General features: G+C 45.0%; 1 protein-coding gene across 2 annotated transcripts in view; it reads left to right on the top strand.

The window, feature by feature from the left end:
• The window catches only part of stat3 (signal transducer and activator of transcription 3 (acute-phase response factor)), a 73,281-nt gene extending 50,722 nt beyond the window's left edge, over positions 1 to 22,559 (top strand). For both annotated transcript variants that reach the window (XM_038778408.1, XM_038778409.1), the window contains 12 exons: positions 102 to 195; positions 1,537 to 1,584; positions 5,732 to 5,815; positions 6,336 to 6,434; positions 7,755 to 7,890; positions 10,025 to 10,077; positions 10,522 to 10,616; positions 11,190 to 11,329; positions 13,858 to 14,070; positions 19,107 to 19,149; positions 19,725 to 19,840; positions 19,978 to 22,559. In XM_038778408.1, coding sequence (XP_038634336.1) covers positions 102 to 195; positions 1,537 to 1,584; positions 5,732 to 5,815; positions 6,336 to 6,434; positions 7,755 to 7,890; positions 10,025 to 10,077; positions 10,522 to 10,616; positions 11,190 to 11,329; positions 13,858 to 14,070; positions 19,107 to 19,149; positions 19,725 to 19,840; positions 19,978 to 20,033 — 1,177 coding nt within the window. In that variant the 3' untranslated portion in view covers positions 20,034 to 22,559. The remainder of the gene's footprint in view (positions 1 to 101; positions 196 to 1,536; positions 1,585 to 5,731; positions 5,816 to 6,335; positions 6,435 to 7,754; positions 7,891 to 10,024; positions 10,078 to 10,521; positions 10,617 to 11,189; positions 11,330 to 13,857; positions 14,071 to 19,106; positions 19,150 to 19,724; positions 19,841 to 19,977) is intronic.
• Positions 22,560 to 23,161: the final 602 nt, after the last annotated feature.

Raw genomic sequence — 23,161 nt, 5'->3', positions numbered from 1 at the left:
GTTGCTGGTCACAAAGTAACTCCTATTAAAATGCGGGATTAAAATTAGTTGTACTGAAATATTCCAGCTGGAATGTAAGTTACAGATTTATCATATCTTAGATCACGGAAATTCAACATATTGGGAACTAATACAAAAGTTATGAATATGGAAGAGTCGAACAATGGAAGTCTGTCAGCAGAATTTAAGCATTTGGTAAGTATTGTAGGGGGAAACTGTTCTAAAATAAATATTACTAACTGTTTACGTAATACTCATATAGATGTTTACTTGTAAATAATGCGTTCTCCATGACGACAGGTCACTCGCTGTTTAAAAACTTAGTTCATATTGCTGGCAAAATATCTGAGAACAGAAATTAATGTCCTCTAAAAGTGAGTTTGGAGACTTGGGGAGCATTTATTTGATTGGGAAGGGATGCAAATCCTGCCACCTTCCCATCTCCACCCGATTTAAGTCCAATGGGAGCGGGAGGTTTTGTGGACAGCCTTCCTGTCTGAGTGCTGGTAAAGCCCTCAAATGGGCAATTAATGGTGTTCCAAATCCTAAAATGGGGTCCTAAAGTGTCTGACTGACTCTTCGTATGGCAAGCTTTTCCCAGTGGAAGCAATTGGGACTCTTTCCAGCTCTCCAGCCACTGGGTGAAACCCTAATCATGTGCATTAAATTCGCTCCCATGTGTGTTTGAAAATTTCATCCTTCTGCCATAGGTGAACGGTGGCCTTTTACGACCAAAGATTCGGCGCAAAAGAATTAGCGGATCCGTGGCCGTGCATACGGCGGTGCCCTGCAGCGGCTTAGCCGTGCAACATGGCGCCGGCCGTGCGCGAACCCGACCTGCAAAATAGTGCTCTCCCTTTGGCCGGCTCGCAAGCCCCGGACCACCCCCCAACAGTGCCCCCAGACCTTGCCAAAGTCCCCCCGCCTGCGGATCGGCTCTTCCCCCGACTGGCGACGCTGGACTGTGTCCGCAGCCGCTACGCCAGTTCCCGACAGGTAATACCATGAGAGACCCCCACCATCAGGAACACGGTCAGTCGGGGATGGAGATTTAAGGGGTGTGCCTCAGGCAACGTCTGGGCTTCTTTCCAGCTCTCCAGGATACGGTGTGCAGCGTACTATATTTCGGCAACCAGAGAATAACGCCCCATATCTATTTCAAGATAACATCATCATTAACTCACTTTTTCATTACAAACTCCATAATTTGGCACAGTTAAGTTTTCCCATGTAACAGGACTCTCAAAATCTGAAAGATTTTCTTGTTTCCGATGAGACATTCCAGTATAACATCATCTTAAGCTATCTAAGCAATGCCTATGAATTCTCCGGTCCCCAGCCGTGTGTTTCTCGGCGGCGTGCCATTCGCTGGAGACGGGATTCTCTACTCCCTCCGCTTGTCAAATAAGATTTCCCATTGAAGCTAGCCCTTGCTGCCGGGAAATGGATGAGGGTGCCCTGCTAGCGGGAACAGAGAATCCCAACGGCTGGAGAATTGCGGCCTATGTTTATTGATTAATATGTTTCTTCCTCCAGACACTCAGAGAGCAGAGATGTGCAAATGGAGGCAGAGCTAGTAGCGATGTAAGTACAGATTTAAAATGTACAATTCTTTGCAATTGTATGTTTTTACACCATCCATGCCCGTTCTGTACCAATGTAATTACCTTTTGCATCAAGTGTTAGTATTTCTGTTTTCTATTATATGAGTTCACTGGGCGGAGTTCTCCCCTTCCGCGCGGAATTGGGAAGGCCATCATGAACTCGGCCGAGTCTCACGACGGCCTCGGAGGCCGCTCCTCGCACCTTATTCACCCCCACCCGGGGGCTGGGAGCGGTGCTCCGTAACTCTTGGTCGCCGGGCCTTGACGCAAGCGTTGAGAATGACGCGACGGCGGCGCCTAAGTGACGTCAGCCACGCATGCGCAGGTTGGCCGGCTCCAACCTGTGCATGCGCGGCTGACGGCTCCAACCTGCGCATGCACGGTTGCTGTCTTCCCCTCCGCTGCCTCGCAAGACGTGGCGGCTTGATCTTGTGGAGCGGCAGAGGGGAAAGAATGCGTCGCTTGGGGACACCGGCCCGACGATCGGTGGGCACCGATCGCGGGCCAGTCCCCTCCCGAGCACGGCCGTCGTGCTCACTCCTCTCTCGGCCCCCCACAAGTCACAAACGAGCATATGGCGCCCATGTTCACGACGGCAGCGACCAGGTGTGGTTGCCACCGTCGTGAACCGGTCGGGAACGTCAGGCCGCTTGGCCCATTCGGGCCAATGAAAAACGGCGAGCGGCGATTCATCCGAACGGGTGGTGGGAGAATCGCGGGGGGTGCCAGGGTGGCGTGTCGTGAGTCGCCCAGCCCTCTCGCGATGCTCCCACCCGACGTGGGGAGCGGAGAATCGCGCCCACTGTTTATAAATGGGGGCGCGATTCTCCCAACGGGAGACTATGGGCGGAATTCTCCGCAAGGCCCGATGCCTCGTGAAACCCGGAGAGGTTCACGACGGTGTCGGAAGCCTCTCCCGCCCCATATTCTCCCCTCCCCGGGGGGATAGGAGGGCCGTACCTGTAAACTCGGCCGCCGGGCCTTGTCCCTGGCTTCACGGCCCGGCGCGCCAAGAATAATGCCACGGCAGCACCTAATGACGTCAGCCGCGCATGCGCGGGTTGGGCTACTCTTTCCCCTCAGCCGTGGGAGGAGGGAAAAGAGTGGGTCTTTTAGAGACGTGGCGGCTTGATCTTGCGGGGCGGCGGAGGGGAAAGAGTGTGTCCCCTTGAGACGCCGGCCCGACGATCGGTGGGCACCGATCGCGGGCCCGTCCCCTCCCAAGCACGGTCGTGGTGCACAATCTCCGATCCGCCCCCCACAGGCCCCACACTTGCCTGGCGTGCCATGTTCACGACGGCAGTGACCAGGTGTGGTTGCCGCCGTCCTGAACAGGTCGGAAACGGCAGGCCGCTCGGCCCATCCGGGCCGGAGAATCGGCGTGAAAAACGGCGGCCCGTGTTTCTCCGAACGGCGTGTCACAAAACCGGACACGCCATTTTGGGGGGGGGGGGTGGGAGAATAGTGGGAGGTGCGGGAGCGGACCACCTGCTATCCTCCCACCCATCGTGGTTACGGAGAATCGCGCCCTAAGTGCCAACGCCTGAGTGAAAACCGGAGTGTTTCACTCCGGCGTCAGTGGCCGCTCCTCGCCCCCTATTCTCCCACCCCCAGGCGGCCGGCGGTGCTTAAATGACGTCAATCGCGCATGCGCGGTTGCCGTCCTACCCGCGGGTATGGAGGATTGATCTTGCGGGGCGGCGGAGGGAAAAGAGTGGGTCTTTTAGAGACGCCGGCCCGACGATCGGTGGGCACCAATCGCGGGCCAGCCCCCCACTGAGCACCCCGCTGGTGCTCGATCCTCCCTCTCCCCCCACAGGCCGCACACGCAGAGTTCGCGCGCTGTTCACGCCAGCAGCAACCAGGTGTGGTTGACGCCGGCGTGAACCAGTCGTATTGGGCAGGCCGCTCGGCCCAACCGGGCCGGAGAATCGCCGCTCGACCGTTCGAAACGGCAAGCGGCGATTCTCCAAGCGGCCTGTTGTAAAACGCGGCACGCCGTTTTGGGGGGGGCGGGGGTGGGAGAATCGCGTGCGGGTGCCAGGGCGGCGTGGCGGCCACCCAGCGTGGGGGTCGGAGAATCGCGTCCGGGGTATCCTGTGTTCAATTGAATAGGTGCTAAGCAGGTTTGCATACTTTGAAATGGAAATGATCACCTCCGGTGGCAGTCACAAGCTTGTCAGACCCAGCAGGGTGGTTAGAGCCAGCTCCATCGTCAATGGAGCAACTGATGGAGTTTATCTCTGCGGAGCTCCAGAAACACAGAGTTCGTAAAAGAGAACCTCATTAGACAATTGCGATCATGCTGGCCCCCATAAGGGAGCAATGGACATAGCGGAGCGGAGACTGCGATGTCCAAGTGGCGACGGTGCAGGACTTGGAGAATTCGGGCACTGACCAGGGCAAGTAAATTGGCTCACTCAAAGCCAGGTGGCAAGGTTGGTGATAACCCAAAAGGCGCTAAAGGGGAAGGTAGACGACCAGGAAAAAGGTCCCGTCGACAAAACCTTCGAACCAGAGGGCAGGTACCCGACGGAATGTGTTTCGAGGATGCTCGGAAAACTGGTCGGGGAGGAGGGCTTCACCAAACCCCCAGAGGTGGACTGGGTGCACAGGTCGCTCCAACAAAATAGCAAATCAGTGGAACAACCACTGGCAATAATAGTAAAACTCAACAAGTTTCAGGACAAGGAACAGGTTCTAAGGTCGGCGAGGAGAAAACGGTGGTGTAAGTAGGAAGGACACACCATCTGCATGTTTCAGGACAATGGAGCTGACCAGGCCAAGCGCGAGGCAGAATTTAATGGGGTCAAAACCGCACTGTTTAAAAGTAAGGTACGATTTGGATGTTGTACGTGGCAAGACTATGGATCACGTACAACAATAAAAAAATTTATTTCAACACACCGGAGGAAGCGAACAGGTTCATACGAACAGACTCATGAAGAAATAGTGAGGGACAATTAAGAACTATGTGGAATTATATGATCTAAGGGGGTGAGGAGGCAACTATACGGCAACATGGGGGTGACCAAGACAGGGCACAAAAAGATCCGTTTCTAGGGAGGAGCCACCATACTAGGGAGCAAGCTGGTATATGGGAGTAAAAAGGTTGGGGGGTGGGTGCGGGGAGGTGGAGTGCCATGGCGCTCCTCCCTCGCCCTAAACTGGGACTACGCTCCGTAAAGGGGAAGGTTTCTTTTTTGTTACCATAAACCATAAAGTCACCATGCCAGACACAATCCATTAATATAGACCACACCGGCAAAATGTATAGCACAAGTGTACAGTTCTAGACGCATAGCGTCTAGAACGTGTTAAAAGGTAGAAAATATTTATTTATGTTACCATAGTTAATTCTGTATTATGTTTTCACTATTAGTATTACTCATGTGTTTTTTCTTGTTTGTTTTTTTTTCTCTGGGCAGATACAATTGTATAGTCGGAGTATGAGTGTGAGAAGTCTGTCATAAAATAAAAATATTTCAATAAAAATATATATTTTTAAATATAAATCATTTGTTTGCTACATACTTTTTGCCTGAGGCTTCTCTAATTACTTCCCAGGTTTCTCCCAGAAGAGTCATTGTTATTGTCCCCATTGTAACAAGCAATTAGGCAGCACAGTAGCATGGTGGTTAGCATAAATGCTTCACAGCTCCAGGGTCCCAGGTTCGATTCCCGGCTGGGTCACTGTCTGTGCGGAGTCTGCACGTCCTCCCCGTGTGTGCGTGGGTTTCCTCCGGGTGCTCCGGTTTCCTCCCACAGTCCAAAGATGTGCCGGTTAGGTGGATTGGCCATGCTAAATTGCCCGTAGTGTCCTAAAAAGTAAGGTTAAGGGGGGGGTTATTGGGTTACGGGTATAGGGTGGATACGTGGGTTTGAGTAGGGTGATCATGGCTCGGCACAACATCGAGGGCCGAAGGGCCTGTTCTGTGCTGTACTGTTCTATGTTCTAATTGCTTACTAATTGTTGCAACAGAAGCAATTGGTATAAGGGAAAAGCTTGTCGTATTACTGGAAGGTTTTTCCTTTTTGACAATTTCGAGTGCTGGGCATAAGGGAAAAGAGAGAATTGTTCAATCTGGATCACTGTTTACTTATTAATTCCCATTGTTTTGTTTCAGGCCTCCCTTATTGTCACTGAAGAGCTGCATCTAATAACCTTTGAGACAGAAGTTTATCATCAAGGACTTAAAATTGATTTGGAGGTGTGTTACAGTAATATTACGCCATCTGCTAATTTTAGTTAATTTATTCCAACTTTCCTATTGCTTATATTTTGATTAATTTACTAGCTCACATTTGTTTTTAAAGTAATTCCTTTTTGCTTGCTAAATTATGTTCTGGCATAATTTTACATATTTCAACTTTTGATTGTGCCATAAGCAGTCTTCACTTTGTAAATTACAACAAGCAGTCTGACACACATTTTCTGTTGATGGGTTAAACCTAACACTCAAGGTACAGTACTTGATTATGATTCTTTTGAGATAGGATATGATACATGTATTGCTATTATTTCTATCACTCTAGGCAGTGTAAGAGGAAACTTGGGAGGCCAGATTACAGATCCGTACTTTTGTTTTGCAAGTGTACTTTTTTTTAACAGAAAATAATGCTCTTATGTACCCCTTTGAAGAAACCAAATACTGTGTTTTTTGAAATCTACAGAGTTTGTGACAAAGTTTTTACGTGCAGTATTAACCACCTATATAAACTCTTTAACAGACCTCTTCACTGCCAGTTGTGGTCATCTCCAACATCTGTCAGATGCCAAATGCTTGGGCCTCAATCCTTTGGTATAATATGTTAACCAATAACCCAAAGGTATGAAACTGAACTGTTGCTTAAAGTTAACATTATCTGGTTTAGTTTGTAAGGGAGCATTGAATGCAATGTGTACTTTTCAGAAATTGAGCGATAGATTTTTTTTTAAAATGTACGTCCCATTTAGGAAGTGTCTAACTTGATTTGCATTTCCAATGTTTAGCATGATATGTCAGATCTGTTTGGGTGTGTGTTCAGTCATTGAAGTCAGCCTTGACTTAGTGGTAGCACACTATGTCCTGAGTTAAAAGGTCTTGATTTCAAACCCGCTCCAGAAATGTTAACTTCAACCTAGATTATGGAAATAAAATATAACGGAAATAAAAATTGGGAGAGATGTAAAACAGTTTGCCAATTCACTTTTACTCATTTGACAGTTATGGTACCCTCAAGATCTGCCTCCAGGTTTCTAAAGAGATTTGGGCGGCACGGTGGCACAGTGACTAGTAGTGCTGCCGCACAGCGCCAGGGACTGGGTTAAACTCCGTCTTGGGTGACTGTCTGTGTGGAGTTTGCACATTCTCCCCGTGTTTGCGTAGGTTTCCTCCGGGTGCTCTGGTCTCCTTCCACAGTTCAAAGATGTGCAGGTTAAGTGGATTGCCCATGTTAAAATTGCCCCTTAGTGTCCAAAAGGTAAGACGGGGTACGGAGATGGGGTGGAGGCATAGGCCTAGATAGGGCTCTTCTCAAAGGTCAGTGCACACCCAATGGGCCAAATTGTCTCCTTCTGCACTGTAGGGATTCTATGATTCTATTTCAACATTAATTTTTATCTGAATATAGGATCTGTGTTGATACACTGAATCAACTTTGTAACCAAATCAGTCTCAGTTGAAGTTTCTTTGAAAAAGCTCAATCTGCTGTTCAGAAAATATGATGGCAGCCAATATTATAATGCCTTTATTCATGTTACATGGGCAATGCAAAGTCAAAATGAAAACTTAGTCATCTTTAAAAACTTTTCATTCACTAAATTATTTGCTTTGTTCATGTTCACCTATTGTCCTCGTTCTAAAATTGTACTTTCTGAAGTGCAGTTCAAAAATGATTTTCAGGGTTTTTTTCACCCCGGAATATGTTTATACTTTAAACTATTTGGCAATCGGCAAGTATTATTGATTAATCAAAGTTTAGGGTATTTAATGGTAATAAAGTCACTGTCTATATAGCGAAGTTTGAAAGTGATGAATCAAGATGTAACAACTTTAGTACTTTTATCAACAGAGCTAACGTAAAACATTTAAGGTAATGTCATTATCACACTGCCACAAATTGACTTGCGGTGCATTAGGATATTTATTGCATCCTGTTTTTAAACAGAATGTGAACTTTTTCACAAAACCACCAGTTGCCACATGGGACCAAGTAGCAGAGATTCTGAGTTGGCAATTCTCTTCCACCACAAAAAGAGGCCTGAATATGGAGCAGCTAGGGACACTGGCCGAGAAGTTGTTAGGTGAGTAATAGAAATAGTGAATTGCATTGAACCAGTAGGTTGCATGCCTGAGCATTATCAGAAATATTCCTTGCTGTTCTACTGTTAAAATTGGTTCAAATCTTCGCTGAAATGGTAGAAAGGCTTTTGTGTCTGTCCCGATTGAGAAATTAAATACTGATCAACGGTCAAAGTGGTGCAGAGTATATATTTTGCATACCATATGATCTAGCATGAATGCTAAGAGTGTTAAATCTACTACAATCCCCACACCAATACTGAAAATGCAGCCCTGTTTGGGCTCTGTCCTTTGAAAAACCGAATCTACACATATAATAAAAATTTATATTAATGAAAGCTCAATATGATTATATACACATAAGTTAAGTCTCCCCTCAGCCTACAGTTTTTTCTGAGGAAACAACCCTAGCCTGTATAATCTTTCCTCAGAACTAAAATTCTCCAATCTCGACAATGTCCTTGTAAATCTATTTTCCTGAAGTATCTCTTCACGGAACTTACTCTTCTGGGTTTTAGTCAGAACAAAATTGATGAATCTCACTTTTGTGGTCAATCATATGATCTTCATGGTAATGAAACACTGCTGTTCCCTGGACATCGAACTTCCACCAGATGATTGGATAGTACTGAGCATAACTCTCACATTATAGTGAGTGTGAACAAAATTGAGGGTTTAAGGCTAAAAGTAAAAATGACAGGCTGTATGGTATTGCATCTGCATTCCAAATTGACATATAGCACTCTAAAATGGTTGCTAGTGTTTCATTCATTGCAATGGAAGTGAAGTTGGAGCATGTCCACCAAGTAATGTATGATTTATTTTTAGACTTGGAGTTAAAATTGCACTATGCTTTAAATGTCACCTAATGTAGTGAATACATGGACTGGAGTTATTTAAAAATCTAGTTACATTTCAAATTACATGTAAGATTGCCCTTAGAGACAGTGGTGTTTTGGTTTTGGGGCAGCACGGTGGCACAGTAGTTAGCACTGCTGCCTCACAGCGCCAGGGACCCGGGATCAATTCCCGGCTTGGGTCACTGTCTGTGTGGTGTTTGCACTTTCTCCCCGTGTCTGCATGGGTTTCCTCCAGGTGCTCCGGTTTCCTCCCACAGTCCAAAGATGTGGAGGCAGGTGGATTGGCCATGCTAAATTGCCCCTTAGTGTCCACAAAAAAGACGTGGAGGCTAGGTTAAGGGGTTATTGGGATAGGGCGGGAACTGAGCTTGGGTGGAATGTTCTTTCAAAGGGTCGGTGCAGACGCGATGGGCCGAAAGGCCTCCTTCTGCACAGTGGGGATTTTATGATTCTATATCTATTTTTGTTAAATCAAGCTTCCATCTGCCAGTTAAAGATCCTGTGGCTTTACTCAAAGAGGTATAAAGTGTTCTCTCCATGTCAAAGCCATATTTATTCTTCAACAAAGGCTGCCAATAAAACAAATTAACTGATTCTTCTCATTGTGATGTGGAATCTTGTTGGTGCAGAGTGCTGTGATGCAGTCTGGAAAATATTTAGGAACCGTTCAACAAAGTGTAAGACCACTGTATAAAGCAATGCAAATAATTTTGTAAAATTCATTCATTTTTCCTTGGTAAAAAATTAAGATAATGATTTACAAATAGAACCATTCAAAACAAATGCAGCAAATTATGAACTTAAAACTCATTAAAAAATTAATTAACTATTTTGATACTTTGTTCTCCCTGGTGACTGACTGCTTATCACCAAATACTTTCTGTTGGATTCTCCGTCAGTGGGTTCCTTCAGTTTGCCAGCAGCGCACCCACGCCCACGGGATTCCCAGCAGCACAGGTGGCCACAATGGGAAACACCATTGGCCGGCTGCGGGAACAGAAAATCCTGCTGCCAGCGGGGGAGTGTCGGGTTGGAAAACGGGGCTGGCGGCTTAAAGAATCCCGCCCCCAATATCATCTTGGGGGGACACTTATGATTATGGCTGTTCTATTTACTTTTGTATGACCATCCTATGGGTGTAACTGAAACAGGATAATGATGATTGCCTGCAGGACTGGAATGCATGAATTATTTTCCGTTTGTATTTTTGAAATGCTTCATTCATTTCTTTGATTTCTTAAAATTCATTAAGTAATGGTTTTGTTCCATTTTTTAGGTCCTGGTGTCAACTACTCTGGGTGCCAAATCACTTGGGCAAAATTCTGTAAAGTGAGTGAACAGCCTTTTATTTTTTTGTTCAATTAGTCAAAGACTTTCAAAAGACTTGCTATTAAGTTTTAAACTTGCTTTCCTGCCAGTCTTTCATTGGTCAAAAGTCCAACTTTACAAACAACTTTTTATTTGTTTCAAGTTTTAATTCTTCTCATTGTTTTGTCAAATATTGGTCAGAATCTCATTATACTAATTTAAAGCCCACAGTCTTCAAATAATTTCAGTGTTGTTTGTTAACTGATACTTTTCTAAATAACATCTAATCTGGCTATCCCATTTTGTTTATAACTGATTTACAAAGAGCTTATGTTGCACCAAATGCGTGAGCAATTTCAGGATAGCAGCATTTTTCTTAGGTGAATAACAATGACAATTTAAATAACATGCAAATTGTTAGTTTTTTAAAAATTTAATTCTCCTCGATACTTTTTTTTCTTTTAGGAGAATATGCCCGGCAAAGCATTTTCATTCTGGGTATGGCTGGACAATATCATAGACTTGGTGAAGAAATTCATTCTTTCTCTGTGGAACGATGGGTGAGAGTTTGCGACGATGCACCTTTTATTTGTAATCCTTCACATGCTTGTTACTTTCGTCCTTCATTGCTTGAACAATGGCACAGTGGTTAGCACTACTGCCTCACCGCGCCAGGAACCCGGGTTCAATTCCGACCTTGGGTGACTGTGTGGAGGTTGCACATTCTCACCGCGCCTCCGTGGGTTTCCTCTGGGTGCTCCGCTTTTCTCCCACAGTTCAAAGATGTGCAGGTTAGGTAGATTTCCCATGCTAAATTGCCCTCGGTGTCGAAAAGATTTGATGGGGTTACTGGTTTGCGGAGATAGGGTGGGGGTGTGAGCCTAGATAGGGTTAGTGCTGACTCAATGGGCGAATGGCCTCCTTTTACACTGTAGTGATTCTAAATTCATTGCGCTATCTTATGTTCTGGAATTTAGCTTGTTCAGCCCTACAGATCACTGCGATCTGTTGCATTAAATTTTGATAACGATGTTAGAAACATTCTGAGCTTGGCAGAGTGCACAAACTTTGATCTATTTACAATAAAATTTGTAACTTTACTGACGAGCCTGATTTAATTTGTTTTGTAATAGGTATATCATGGGTTTCATCAGCAAAGAAAGAGAGAGAGCCTTACTGAATGTGAAACCCCCAGGCACATTCCTTCTTCGTTTCAGTGAGAGCAACAAAGAAGGAGGAATCACATTTACATGGGTGGAAAAGGATATTAATGGTATGTAACTGTTTTCAATTACATATCTTGATGTGAAATAGTGTCATAAATGGAGAAATCAGAATTTGGTTAACGATATCATACAAATGATTATTTTCCAGAAAAGGTTGTGTGGCATACGTTTCCATGTGAAGCTACCACAGGACCCAAGTCACCTAATTACCAACCTAGTGACATGGTTCTGTTACCCGACTCTAATAATCCAGAAAAAATAGAGCTCAATTCCCGCCTTGACAGTTTGAGTATTTTAATTTTGTAATAAAAAGCTGACATGAATAAAATTGTCCATTAAACAGCTGATAAATTGTTGTTAAAACCCCACAGGTTCATTATTGGCTTAGATGGAAATAAATTTTCTGTTTTGCCTGATGTAGCTTGTAGAATGTGATTCCAATCTTTCAGGAATGTGAGCAACTCTTGAACTGCACTCTGAAGTTGCCGAGCAAACCACTCAATTGTATCAAACAGCTGTTGAAGAAGACCTGGCACTAATTGCCCAAGAGCAACTAGGCTGGCCAGCAAATAACTTCCTTGCCAGTGATGCCCACATCCTGGGTGTGTAATTATTTTAGTTCTCTGATTGACTATGGTGAATTCCATAGCATATCTAGCAACATTCAGTCGTAAGAATGTAATGCATAATCTACCTCAGCTAATAAATGTTATACTCTCTGAAGTAATGAAAGCAAAACATGTGAGAAATTAAATTTTTAAAATTTTATGATACAGCGACTATTTTGAACTCTTCTGCAATTCAGGTTAGTGACCCAGAAGGATACATTATCACTTTGAAGAGTCACTTGTAAAATCTCAACCTAGTATGATTTTTTAAAAAATTATTTTCTGCAGTGATCTTATTTATACAGAACTGCCACATCCACTTCTGTATTTCAAGTACCAAAAAGTACGTGCTCTGAATATTGAATGTTCAATGCGACCCTGCTCGTCTTCCTGTTTGGGTAACCATATGTTGCCTCGGAGACAGACTACTGAAGTATGACATTTCATTGCTTGGAGTCAAGTTCCAGCATCTCTGCCTTCAGCCTCAGAAATGGCACAGATCTTTTTAATTTCAAAACGAATACGGGTGGGTGAGAAAAGTCCAGCATTAGAAATGCATCTACTCAAATAACATTTATAGCCCCTGAACTTTTAATTACATCCAGAGATGTCCAATCCACCAACTAAATAAAATTAGATCCTCCATCTTGTTAATAACTATGACATGTATCAAATATACGCCTTTTCTCTTCAGAAAAAGGAAATTAAATGTGACTTTAAAGTTGTTTGTTGTATCACTGATTTCCATCCAACTCTACTGTTACTCAACTATTAATGTCATAACAGTGCATGTGTTTCATAAGCTGAGTGAGTCAGAATCTGCTGCTGGTTGAGAGAAATATTTAGCAATACAGCAGGCCCTGTATTTGAATGTTTCTGAAAGTTTCCTAATAGTTTTTCCACTCATCAGGAGATTCATTTTATTTTGGAATGTATTGTAAAGTTGTGATGTTCTGATTTAAAATTGGAAGTGCAGAATGTAACCAGGGAAATTATTGGGAATACTGTAGGTTTCTCCCTACAGTTCTGACATAACTGGAACCACCAAAATTTTAATGTATTGAATCGATCCTGATTCGGGCTACTTTAGTAGAGCAGTCCTAGCATAGGTAAAAGGGCTTTACCTTCTGTGGTATTTTGGAATTAATTCTGTCAAACTGCTCAGAATTATATACCCTGCATATTTTTGATGCACGAGATAAGTGATTGTACTGGAATGAGGAAAGAGTAGTGCATAAGCTATCATTGTGTTTGCAAACACAAGCATTGATTTAACTTCTAAGGGGTTTTTCCATAACTATCTTAAAGTTTAAAGTAGGTGTGACATTTCTGTTTAATGTTGCATTCTCCCTGTAGCTGCAAATCTTATCAAATGCTGTATTATTTCGGCAACTTTTAAGGTGGAGTTGCTGGAATACTTTGCGCTATTGTTTCAGATCTAGAACTTTGGTTTGAGTTCAGTTGGATAGATTGAAAACTATCTCTTTAAGGATCTGATGTTGAAAGGGTTTTGTTAGTCTCAACCCCATTCCAAGTGGGCATATGGAGACCAGTATTCACAGGTTGGCACCGAACTGTGATTTTTCAAACATACTAGGCTAATTGACATGAAATATAAGAATGTTTAAACTGTTGTCACCCAGAAGTGCTGTTCTGAAGTTACATCAGTGAAACGCATTGGGGCATAGAAAAGGTATGCTCATGCTTGATGAGGTTGACACTCACATCGGATGTCCAAAGCAGACTTGTTCGGTTCCTAAGAATTGACTTTAAGGAGACCAAAATCATGCAAAACTAAAAATAACTTTTCTTGGAAGTTTTGGAGTTCAACTGTGAGGTGTTTTTTCATGTTTGGAGTAAATTAAATTTAATTAATGAAATGTTTGAATATATTGAAATGTTCCATCACTGTAACCCTAGTTTGTTTAAGTTTGGAATAATTTGGCTTTTTAAAACATTTCTAACAGGAAAGACCCAGATCCAGTCTGTGGAACCATACACCAAACAGCAACTGACTAACATGTCTTTTGCTGACATTATTATAAGTTACAAGATTATGGACGCCACCAACATCCTTGTGTCACCACTCGTCTATTTGTACCCTGACATTCCAAAGGAAGAGGCATTTGGAAAATATTGCTGCAGTGAACCTCAAGAACCTATTGATCCCAATGATCCAGGTGAAACTTTGAATACTGCCTAAGTTCTCATACTTGATCTTGTTGGACTATAAGTTCAAAATGTTGGTAATAAGGAGCTGTGCTTTGTACACCTTGAAAACAAGTCCAAACTTTGAAGTTGAACGTGATCTGGCCAACCCTAAAGTAAGAGAAGCCAGAGACTTTTTAAAATAACTGATGTTTTGGAGATTAAAAAGTTACGGGCCAAGAAGTGGGGGGGGCCCGATGGAGGCTCCGTTAAGGGGGAACCATAGGTTCGTCCCGGGGAACATTGATGGGGGATTTCAGGGTTGGCACAGAGTGGGCATCAGACAGCTGAGGGACCTGTTTATTGATGGGAGGTTTGCGAGCCTGGGGGAGTTGGAGGAGAAATTTGGGCTCCCCCCGGGGAACATGTTCAGGTATCTGCAGGTAAAGGCATTTGCGAGGCGGCAGGTGGAGGGATTCCCTTCGCTTCCCGCGAAGGGGGTGAGCGACAGGGTGCTTTCGGGGGTCTGGGTCGGAGAGGGGAAGATATCTGATATCTACAAGGTTATGCAGGAGGCGGAGGAGGCGTCAGTAGAGGAGCTGAAAGCTAAGTGGGAGGGGGAACTAGGGGAACAGATCGAAGACGGGACATGGGCTGATGCCCTGGAGAGGGTTAATTCTTCCTCCTCGTGTGCGCGGCTTAGCCTCATCCTCGTCCCAGTCATGTAGGCCCGGTGCAGCACCTTGAATTGGATGAGTAGGTTCTTTGGGGGTGAAGACAGGTATGTCAGGTGCTCGGGGAGTCCAGCGAACCATGCCCATATGTTCTGGGCATGCCCGGCACTGGAGGAGTTCTGGAAGGGGGTGGCGAGGATGGTGGGATCCAGGGTCAAGCCAGGATGGGGACACGCGATTTTTGGGGTTGGGGTGGAGCCGGGAGTGCAGGAGGCGAAAGAGGCCAGTGTGCTGGCCTTTGCGTCCCTAGTAGCCCGGCGAAGGATCTTGCTACAATGGAAGGATGCGAGGCCCCCAAGCGTGGAGACCTGGATCAATGACATGGCGGGTTTCATTAAGCTAGAGAAGGTCAAATTCGCCCTGAGAGGGTCGGTACAAGGGTTCTTTAGGCGGTGGCAACCTTTTCTCGACTTTCTGGCTCAATGATAGGGTACGGGGACAGTAGCAGCAGCAACCCGGGGGGGAAGGGGAGGGAAAAGGTGGGGGGGGGGGAGGGAGGGAAAAGGTGGGGGGGGGGGGGGGGGAGGGGAGGGAAAAGGGGGGGGGGGGATGGAGGGAAAAGGGGGGGGGGGGATGGAGGGAAAGGGGGGGGGGGGGGATGGAGGGAAATGGGGGGGGGGAGGGAGGGAAAAGGAGGGGGGGGGAGGGAGGGAAAAGGGGGGGGGAGGGAGGGAAAAAGGGGGGGGGAGGGAGGGAAAAGGGGGGGGGGGGAGGGAGGGAAAAGGGGGGGGAGGGAGGGAAAAGGGGGGGAGAGGGAGGGAAAAGTGGGGGGGAGGGAGGGAAAGGTGGGTGGGGAAAGGTGGGAGGGAGGGAAAAGGTGGGGGGGAGGGAGGGAAAAGGTGGGGGGGAGGGAGGGAAAAGGTGGGGGGGAGGGAGGGAAAAGGTGGGGGGGGAGGGAGGGAAAAGGTGGTGGGGGGGGAGGGAGGGAACAAGGTGGGGGGGAGGGAGGGAAAAGGTGGGGTGGGGAGGGAGGGAAAAGGGTGGGGTGGGAGGATGGGGAAAAGTGTGGGGTGGGGAGGGAGGGAAAAGGTGGGGGGGGAGGGAGGGAAAAGGTGGGGGGGGAGGGAGGGAAAAGGTGGGGGGGGGAGGGAAAAGGTGGGGGGGAGGAGGGAAAAGGTTGGGGGGGAGGGAAAAGGTGGGGGGGCGGACGATGACTGTTTGTTTATTTAATTTAAATTTATTTTTAAGTTCTTTTGTTGTTCATTGGGGTTGGGGGGGTGGGGGATGTGATACATGCGTCGATACGGTCTGGGGGTGTTACAGTTATGGGTTATTTTGTTGCATTTCATTGTTTGTCGTTATGTTTTATATTTTCTGTAAAAAATTCCAATAAAAATTATATATATTTTTTTTAAAGTTACGGGCCAGTTAGCTAAATGGCTAGCATGTGGTTCAGAATAATTGCAACAGTGTAGGTTTAATTCCCATTCCTGCTCAGGTAGACTTGGGACCTGATTATTTGCCATGTCTTGTGAGAGGCAACAGCAAACACTACGGACAAATATGACCAAGAAAACAGCTGAAATATCAGCAGCAATGAGACAAGGGCCTGCCTCGGGCAGAGTGCTCATGATGAGTGCTTTGCCTGTTTCAACACACCTGGGGCGGGATTTTCCCGTACCCGGCGGGGCGGGGGGTCTCGGCGGGGCGGAGTGGCACCTTCAGGGGCTAGGCCGGCGCCGGAGTGGTTTGCGCCCCGCCGGCCGCCATGCAAGGCCTTTGATGCCGCGCCAGCCGGGGCCGAAGGGACTCCGCCGGCCAGCGCGGGTCCCGCATGCGCGGGAGCGTCAGCGGCTGCTGACGTCATCCATGCGCGGGGTGGGGGGGGGGGGGGTTTCACCTTCGCTAGGCCATGGCGGAGGCCTGCACGGCCGGCGCATAGGAAAAGAGTGCCCCCACGGCACAGACCCGCCCGCAGATCGGTGGGCCCCGATTGCGGGCAAGGCCACCGTGGGGGCACCCCCCAGGACTCCGGAGCCCGCCCGCACCGCCAGGTTCTGCCGGTCAGGGACTTAGTCCAACTTACGCCGGCGGGAACTGTATAGAACGAGCGGGACTTCGGCCCTTCGCGGATCAGAGAATCGCGGTGCAATTCTCACCCCTGCCGAATCTCCGGCACCGGAGAATTCGGCGGGGTCGGGATACACGCTGCACCCCGGTGATTCTCCGACCCGGCAGGGGGTCGGAGAATCCCGTCCCTGTTCTTTGGACCAGATTTGGAGCTGATCTGGACTTGATCAATCCCAGAATGTTGTCTATCAGTTCACTATGCTATACTCAGTTGATGTTCTTCTACAGTGATAGAGCTTTGGATTGCCTGCAAGGCAGAGCCTAATGCCATCTTCCTTTGCAAAGACTGGCTGTATTGCAGGTTGCATACAAGTATGCTTCTAGTAACTGATATGCCCTGAGAAGCCGAGGAATTTCCAAGATATTGAATTTGGTGATATTTCTAAAACATAGAATGTTACAGCATAGAAATAGATCATGCAACCCATCAAGTCTACTACATTCTTTTTCTCTGAATAAGCCACTTAATTTCATCGCTGCTCTATAATTTTTCTCTTTTTTGAGCAGTTGGCTAATTCCACAATATAATTGTTAATTTTATTTTTCTAATCCCCCATTGGATCTTTGAAAGAATCTAAAATATGTTTGCTCTTCTTACAGTCTTTCTGACTAGCAGAAACAGTTTCTACTTATTTACTTTAGCATACCACTTCATTATTTTGAAAAACTATGTAACCTTCTCCATGCCAGTGAAGCCGTAACTTCTAAAGTTGTCTCCATAAACAGTGACCTCTTGTCCTTTGGAACTTGCCAGTAAATCTGCACTGGACCTTTTCCATTGTTTTTACAACTCGACTGTAATGGAGTACATTAAGCTACTCTGAATCTATTTAGAAACATAAGAATAAGAGTAGGCTATTCAGCCCCCCAAGCCTGTTTCATTATTTAATTAGCTGTTTTGGACCTCAGTCTCATTTACCCACCTTTTTTTCCATATCATGGTCTCTGAAATTTCTTTCAACCTTGTTCCCTCAATATTATCTAAACACCTAGAAACGTTGTTCCTCATTTACTTTTTAACCATCCCTCTCAACCCTTATTAATATTTTAATGCATGTGTAGGCTACCTTGTCAATAAAGTTTATCCCCATACCAGAACTGCACCTAATGCAACTGAACCTTCCTCTCCTCTACCATTATTACCCATTTATTTCTTTAAGTTAACTATTCCTTAACCCTCACTTTGGAAGGTCTTTTTGAAGGATCTGATTCTTGTACTTCTCTACGTTGCTGGTCCCCCCAAGAAATATCACTTTGTGACTCACACCCTCTTCTGTGCCCACAATGTAACTCCTATGCCTTGTGTTTCTGTCATCTACTCACTATGAAATTTGCACTGTCACAATGTCCTTGCCATGAACTGTTTTTCAAACTACCCCAGCCCATCTTTGAGTTGTTGTCTTTAGAACAAATATTAATTGTTTAAAAAGGTGACTACTCAACTTTTCAGTTGGAAAATAATATGTATTGATCAGAAGGATAGAAAATGGAGACGTGCATTCTTCAAATCCATAGGGCGGAATTCTCCGCTCCCCACGCCGGGTGAGAGAATCGCAGGAGGGCCGGGCGACACACGACACGCCCTCCTGGCGCCCCCCGCGATTCTCACGGCGACGAGCGATTCTCCGGCCCGGATGGGCCGAGCGGCCTGCCTTTCACAGCCGGTTCACGACAGCAGCAACCACACCTGGTCGCTGCCGTCGTGAAGATGGGCGGCAAATGCTGGCTTGTGGGGGGTGGAGAGGGGAGTGAGCACCACGGCCGTGCTCGGGAGGGGACTGGCCCGCGATCGGTGCCCACCGATTGTCGGGCCGGCGTCTCAAAGCGACGCACTCTTTCCCCTCCGCCGCCCCGCAAGATCAAGCCGCCACGTCTTGCGGGGCAGCGGAGGGGAAGACGGCAACCGCGCATGCGCGTGTTAGAGCCGTCAGCCGTCGTGACGTTAGCCGCACATGCGCAACCTGCGCATGCGTGGCTGACGTCACTTAGGCGCCGCCGTTGTGTCACTTTCAGCGCGCTGCCTTGACGCAAGCGTCAAGGCTCGGCGGCCGAGAGTTACGGAGCGCCTAGCCCCCCGGGTGGGGTGAATAAGGTGAGAGGAGCGGCCTCCGAGGCCATTGTGAAACTCGGCCGAGTTCACGACGGCCTTCCCGATTTATCGCGGGAGCGGAGAATTCCGCCCATATCCTTTGAACACAAAATACTTGTTTCATTTTATTTTTTAACACCCTGAGCTAACTTTCATTGATTTTTTAATATTGCAGAAACGTTTGCATATCTGAAGCGAAAATTCATTTGTGTGACACCGTAAGTAAAAACATATATATTGTTTTTTGTTACTACTTTGCATGTGCTTCAATGGCAAGTTTTGTGATCTAACCAAGTTCAATGAGCAACTTGGTAACAATAGAATTTTATAAATATTGAAATGCTGTTTGGAGGTTTTGTGGCACAGTGGGTAGCATTATCTGCCTCTGAACCAAAAGCTCTGAGTCCCACTCCAGTTTTTGATGGCCATCAAGTTGTGCTCATAGCACTGCCAAACAGGTTAATTGTCAACCTGCAAATACACCAATGGCAGGTGGGAAGAGAGGGAGAGACTCCTGGTCAGCCATGCTTGAGTGGAATCCCTCAAGCTATAGCCTATGGCTTCAGGCCAATGACTTCTTCCAGGAAAACTAAGCTGTGGAAACAGACAAAGCATGTGTTTTGTCTGCCTCGTGTGTCTTGAGATGCGAAAAGAGAGTCAAGCGAAGTGCTATTTCAGTCATTAACAACAGCAGTAATTAGTAAACTCCCTTCATTAATTATACAGTTATCTCAACTTGAAATTTGGGTCTGACATGAAAATCTCTGGCACTCTGTCTATCTAATTTGTACAGAACAAACTCTGGTAACACCAGTGACCTGTTCCCCATGTCTCCACGAACACTGGACTCTTTAATGCATTGTGGAAGTAATAATGAAGGATCTGAACAGGGAGCAGCAGGTGGCCTTGGTAAGTGATGTGCAGGATTCTCTCGAAACATGTACTTTTGACCTAGCAAAATCGTGAAAGTGTGATCCAATGACTTGTTTTCAGTGGAAATTTCAAACAATTTTAATTTAATGTTTCATTTTTCTATTGCTTTACAGATTCCATTACTCTGGACATGGAGTTCGGCACAGAATGTGCTGCTTCTCCAATGTAAATGATGTGCACCAATTAGCCAATGCAGGATGTGTGGTTCTGGTTATAGCTTCAAAATGATTAACCACTAGTTATAATGGTTTACTCAGTAATTTGTTTATATCTCTTGGCTCCTGAACATTAGTGCTCTGATAATATTACTATTACTGTTTAATTGCATATAATGCTTTTACTGCATTGTGTTATGTTAATTTCCAGCTGCTTATTCCAAATTTAATCCAACAAAGAAAGCTTTCTTTTCCACCAGTCAAGTACTTCAACCTGGATCCTTTTTCACCCTTTGTATTTGCAAATGGTTCAAAAGAAACAAACTCTTCTGTAGTACATTGCAAGGCTCTAGTGCACTGAGGCCTTATGCTACCCTTGTATACTGTCCTGTCCTTTCTTCAGGTGGATTATCAACATGTTCAAGTGTACAATTGCAACTCTTAGTGAGATTAATGGTGAATTCTTCCAAAGTGTGTTGCTTGACTATTCAGCGATGATTCACTTTATAAAAGAGATTTGTTGCTCCCAGTGCATCTTGTTTGAAAATTGACACCCAGGTTTATGCGTGACCAGTGTTTGAACTGCTTTTTATTGTTTTCATTCTCGGAATGTTGATGCCCCTGGGAGGATTGGCATGGATTACCTTTTCCTCGTCACCCTGAAAAAATGCTGACAAACTTTCCTTGAAGCACTGAATCAGTTTCAGTCAACTGAGCAAACATTCTGGTCACAAACTGATATCAGCTTATTATTTAATTTTTTTTAAAACTGAATTCAAATTCTGAATTTGCCATAATGGAAATTGCATTTGTGTGCTTTGGAATATTAGTCCAGGTCTCTTGAATCCTTGCACTGTATAGAGCTCAGAGAAGATGATGATACTGAGACTGGACTATAGAGGAAAGGTATCAATCTCTGTTAGTGAGCTCTACTTTCTCTGGTTGTTCACTAGCTCTCAGAAGGGAAGCATTTTGCCGTGGTGCACTGGACACGCTGACTTTGCTCAATTTATTTTAAGAGTTCCCTTCAGTTTCTTGTTGAGTAAATGGATATTGTAGTGCATTGCTAAATTTTGGAATACAGTGGGATGTCCACGCGGCTGGTTGTTAATTAAATAAGTAAAAGTTGTTCTCGAAAACAAACAGATAGATTGTTTTTATATTAAAAGCATTTTTTGTTACAAATCTTAAGCAAGGTTCTAAAAGACAGCTGCATCCATGTGGTATATTGCCACTGAGAAAAGAGGAATCTAATCTTGTTAATTTAGGAAAGTTTGAAAATGTAAATTGTATTAAACTGCAGGGGCTGGTAATATGTTTGGGATTTGTACCTTAGAGAGGTATTGTTGGTATTGCAGGAAGTGAACAATAATGGAATCGACTTGGTCCCGTCTCGGCCAGAGGTAGAAGATTACAATGTAGTTGAGTGCATTTGACTAAGGATTCAAGATTTGCAACCATTCCAAATTATACTATGTTTATTATTGACAAAAGGATATGCAGAGCAATGCTTGGTCTGACTGTGGGAATGCATTCTTAAGAATGTTGCCCTGGCACTTCAGGTTGATTTGTAGTGAATGGAATGTGCAAGTGGAATGCCATGTATGACCATTCTGGCCAAGGTTTCTCCATATTGGGCCATCAGAACTATTGTTGAAGGTCCAGTATTTGGGAAAGGGAAGGGTGAAGACCAGAAATCTCATTTGACCCCAGGACTTTGGACGTGAGTGTTTTTTTAAAAGATCCTGGGGTTGTTCAAGATCAGTATTTCCATCCACACCTGTGTAAAAAGCTTATTTGCAAAGGCTACATTATAATGTTAACAATTCCAGTGGGCATGCGTTGTGCTACTATGTGGATAACGTGTTAAACTGTATAATCATGATTTTTGACTTGAAACTCAGAAATCCACGATTATGTCAAGCAGATGCAATTGTTAGCGTACCTTTGTGTATCTTTCCCCTTACATTACAGGAGAGGGATGAAAAATTCTACAATTTTGAAAGATTTTCTTGAACAGGGATTTGAATTTACCAATGTTGGAAGAAGTAAATCTCTAGCAGAGAGCTACGGAGGTATCCAAATTGAATTCTGACTTGTTTCAGTCACCATTTATTACCTCCCAGCCCCCTGCTTCGGTGTACTGCAGTTCTATTTCATTGTGCCGTAAAGGAAACTGTACCTCCACTGTCGTAGTCAAAAATAATTACTTTTCAGAAGTAGGGAAGAATATTTCTAATCTCCTATATTGTATATGGAGAAATGAAAGAATGTCGGGTTTAATGAATTCTAAAGCTGATTGAATATCACTTAAGCTGTAGAACATTCTAATACATTGTATCCAATTCTGATTTTATTCCTTTTGAATTAATTTAATTTGTGTTGTGGAATGTATGGTTTGACTGTAATCAAGATATGTATATGAAAAGTATGCATAAATGAAAAGGACAGCATTCATTTATGCTGTAAATTTTATTGCTGTAATACTGAAAACTGTCTCCTTACCCTTTTACTGATTAAAAGGCCAAACTTTAACTGCTCAGTTGTCCCAGTTCCTTTTTCTTATCTTTGGGTTTGTCAAAATTCTCTCTATTGCCCTTGGCTGTGCCGCACAATCAACAAAGATATTTTCATCACAGTGAACTAAGAATGCCTCTCTCAAGTATGTACATAATTTACATAAGGGAACAGGAGAATATGTATCGCTTTGAACTTTTTTTTAATACTCATTTCTCTGCACCAGTTGTACAGAGCCCATGGGATAGTACTCTTTGACCGTTGCACTGCATTTCAAAATAGCTTTATATTGTACTGAAGGACCACCTTCAGCGTGTTTAATTATATTAACATGTTTGATTTTGTACTTAAAATAATTCCAGACAGCAAATCTAATGGGCAGACATTTGCAAGATTTTTGAAGGCCAACTATCAGCATTCGCTGTCATTACCCTCCCCGAAACTGACCGCAGCTTCAGGATTGAGTGCATGCACAGATTAACATGATTGTCTGATGCAGAAAGGGTGTTTCCTTGCAGGGGTCCAGCAAGACCTATAGACAGTGGTGGCGCAGGCCAACAAATGTCTGATATGGACTGCTCCACCACACCTGGAGAATCATAAGTGCTGTCACTTGGCAGAATTC

The sequence above is a fragment of the Scyliorhinus canicula genome, chromosome 19, assembly GCF_902713615.1.
Source record: "Scyliorhinus canicula chromosome 19, sScyCan1.1, whole genome shotgun sequence".
Classification (NCBI taxonomy): Eukaryota; Metazoa; Chordata; class Chondrichthyes; order Carcharhiniformes; family Scyliorhinidae; genus Scyliorhinus; species Scyliorhinus canicula.
Note: the sequence above shows the minus strand (reverse complement) of the source record. Positions and strands in the feature narration are given on the sequence as shown.